The sequence below is a fragment of the Trachymyrmex septentrionalis genome, unplaced genomic scaffold (assembly GCF_001594115.1).
Source record: "Trachymyrmex septentrionalis isolate Tsep2-gDNA-1 unplaced genomic scaffold, Tsep1.0 scaffold15, whole genome shotgun sequence".
Taxonomy (NCBI): domain Eukaryota; kingdom Metazoa; phylum Arthropoda; class Insecta; order Hymenoptera; family Formicidae; genus Trachymyrmex; species Trachymyrmex septentrionalis.
Window position 1 is genome coordinate 755,023 of NW_017304653.1, and position 3,742 is coordinate 758,764.

At 32.4% G+C, this 3,742-nt stretch overlaps 1 protein-coding gene across 2 annotated transcripts in view; it reads left to right on the forward strand.

Moving 5' to 3' along the window:
* The window catches only part of LOC108745843 (discoidin domain-containing receptor 2), a 189,924-nt gene that overhangs the window by 106,784 nt on the left and 79,398 nt on the right, over positions 1–3,742 (forward strand). For both annotated transcript variants that reach the window (XM_018482240.1, XM_018482239.1), the window contains exon 3: positions 370–615. In XM_018482240.1, coding sequence (XP_018337742.1) covers positions 435–615 — 181 coding nt within the window. In that variant the 5' untranslated portion in view covers positions 370–434. The remainder of the gene's footprint in view (positions 1–369; positions 616–3,742) is intronic.

Sequence of the window (3,742 nt, forward strand, 5' to 3'; positions counted from 1 at the left end):
TATAAAAGAACACTTCCTCACTTTTTAACGGCAAAAGTTACTTTCTTTTATTCCGTGCCGGTAAATTTACCTTGGCAGTTAATTCCATTGTAGCGTCCTAGCTACAATACATTTTCGCGATAGCAACCGACATTGTTTTCATGGAGAGTCGTTGCACGAAGATAAATTTATCAATGAAACGGGACACAATCGTTTGCTATGATTACATTAAATGAACGTATGTGAAGGAAGTCACGCTTGACATGGCCGTTAATGTTTATTTTTGTTTCAAGTCTGTAAATATTATCTCTCGCATTATACCATCCGTTCATACTCCACAACATTGCCGAGGTGTCTGCGGACAACTAACACGAATTACTCTGTGCTCAGGACATCGACACGAGCCTGTAACCACCTTGCGACCATCACGATGCCAGGAACGTGCTTGATGACCGATGCGGTCAGGACAGCGGATAGTTAGTGATGAGGAGGAGCAAGTTATCGGCGTGCCGACGGCCCAGGTCACTAGTAACATGCCAGTCCTTGGTCCCAGCGCCGATTCAACTCCACTTCGAGGACTTCTGATCGCCATCTTCATCCTATTGTCCCTGCCGCGTTGTCGCTGCACGGATCTAGGTAAGTCGAACTCTCATACGCGTCACACACCCAAGTTTTATGACTTCCGAAAAGTGCTGACACTCTTTTGACCCCTTTCAACTTCCGTCACTCTCTTTACAATCTTCTCCATTGTCCCAGAGCGCACTGTCGTCGCGCGAAGTCAGGAGGTTGCGATTGAAAATCTTATACGAAGCAATCCCGTGGAGACAACCGCAAGAAGTTTCTCCGAACTAAAATGCTTATAGCCTCAAAACAAGTACGAGTATGTGTCTCGCATATCTATAATTTTTCAAAAACAATTTTTCACTAAAATTTAATTTATTCAAAGTTACATCAAATTTGTGATCTTTAAAATTTCTTCAATATAAAAATGTCAATGCGTAACAAGATTTTTAATGTTATATTCAGTATCAATTTTATAAATAAATTTTGTAATTTTTTTTATTAATTTCAGTTTAATTGAATTCACGCTATTCTTGTTGCAAGTTCAGTGTTACTGAAAATTGTCTAAGAACGAAGAGAAAATAAATCGTATGATGAAATATGAAGTAAATCAAACTCTATAATAAACTAACTGCCGCCGGCAACGTGTTTATAAGTTAATTACAACATCATCAGTTTTAATTGCTTGAAAGATTGCTTTATTACTTATCCATTCCCTTGTTTTACTCTGTTTTTTAATATTTTTTATTCACGATCGTACAACCTATTTAATTATAAGTATTTTTTTTATCAATAAAACATTTTTATAAGAGCAATGATTAAAACTTGAACGATTGCCGTGAACGTTAATATTATTTTTTGTTATACTGCTAAATTGTACGAAAAATTCAGAATACAACATGTTGACAAGGAAATTTCGCGGATAAGATGCCGGTTCCTTTTGTTGCGCAAACGGAAGAGACGTGACAAGAACCGAGGATGCGTAATGATTTTTTTTCTCCATCACTGAAGCGCATACGCAATAATACCATCCCTTCGTATATACACCTGGCCTCACTGAGGTATTGTACCCTCGTAAATGAAATGTCAGCCGCACGATGAATTAACAATACTATCTAATAGCTGCTCAGATGCAGACGAGCGAGAAACCTGTTTATTGTGCCGATTCGTTCTAGCATGCCACGCTTCTGATTCGTTGTTTACCGCTCATCCGTTATATTTTTATGCAAATTAATTATTGCTTGGAAGACGATGCTGCGTTAAATGGAAGTATTTATAAAACAAAGAGAATATATTAGCTTATTTTTGCTCATATTGATATCCATGAATCTTCTTTTGTGCTTTATGTCATTTACAAAATAAGAATAATTTGAAATTATAATATTTTAAGTATGTAGAAAAGTTGCTATAAATTTATATAACATTTTTTAATATTTCTTTCATACATTTTATGTTTATAAAGTATTAAGTTATTATTAGATCATTATTTAAAGATTTATTTAGGTCTTTTATCCAGCATCATATATATCTATTTCTTTAACTAATTTAATTTCCATATGTTAATTAATAATTAATATTTAAATGGAATAATTAATAATATCGTATAAATATTAATTATTAATTATTGACTATCATTATCGAATACATTTGAGCTTCTGGTAAATTGGACTGTCAATCATGTCACGAATCATTGAAACCGTTCATTATCCTACATGCTGCGTGAAAACACATCGCATCTAGGATATCCCAATATGTCAGCTTGACTTATTGCTTTGGGCATGACACTAAAGCTCGAGTTCATAGCCGTTATCGTTATATGTATACGTTATATGTACATTGTATGCGTCACAAAGTATACGAATGTACAAATGTAAAAATACAACAAATTACCCCATCGAAGATATTGTACTTTTGAAATTATCATTAATACTTTACATATTACGAACACATGAGGAAATATTAACTACTCGAAATTCAGTAAATAGAAATCATCCTTTTATTAAAATATAATGCTATCGACATTTCATGCTCTTCATATCGCATGTCTGTTTTGCTGGAAAGACACAATACAACGGTTGATTAACTACGACGAAGATTTTATTTGCTGCATAATTTTCAGACACGAAACATCGGATGCAAACGATGTGGCTCGCTAAATCCAGGTTAGCTTGGAAATTACAGTATAGCTCATTTCAGTCACACATACACACACTGTGTCGCATTAATGGATCCAGTATAAAGGCGAATACTAGATGCAAATACGATCGAGATACAACCTGAATAGAGAGAGGAATTCTAACGTTTATTAGATAATATAATTTTATACACATAAACACACAAACACACATGTGTGCGAGTGTATGCGTCGCGAAAGCGTAAGGTAACTTTCTCAAACTTATTTTCTCTCTCTCAAAAATCTCTTAGAAATTAAATCTAATTATTGAATTTTATTTGAGTCCCAATCAATACTATATTCTTTATATTCAAGCGCACAATATTAATTCCTTCAAACTTGAAGGAATTTAGTTAAGTTAATCATGTTAAAAAAATTTTTTTTACATTTTGACATTTTAGTAAGTAATTCATATTAAAATATTAATTTTTTTTAAATTTATATTATATTTTCCAACATATACATTAATACGTGTGGTCTCAAATGATGTCGATAGAACTAAATAATTTCAATGGATAATGTCTTCAAATTTGATGTATATCACAGTCTGACAAATTAATGAAAAATATATTAGTAATTGGATCGATAACTTCAAGCATTAAATGTATAATAATTTTTTATTAAATTAAAAAGAGCAATATAAAGAGAAAATGTAATAAATTCTGATAACAAAGGAAAAGCTTGCCATTTTTATGAAAAAATGCGAAGAAGCCAGTTGATAGTGCACTGTAAAAGTCATAACTTCCATTTGTAAAATTTTTAATAAAACAGCAAACACATGATGGAAAGAACTTCTGCTAAATGGACCTCGTTAAATGAATTATATGCCATTTGTGCAATATATTAACTATCCTCAGTATTTCAAACAATTTTCGAAATGAAATTTTGTAATATTTATCTTCTTAATCTCCAGCAGTCATTTCATCGCGTGTTTGCAATAACGAATACTCACATTTATTTTTGTTCATGATTGGCAACGTCATGATTGAATATATATTTTTTATATAGGTTTTTTTTTGTATTTGTGAG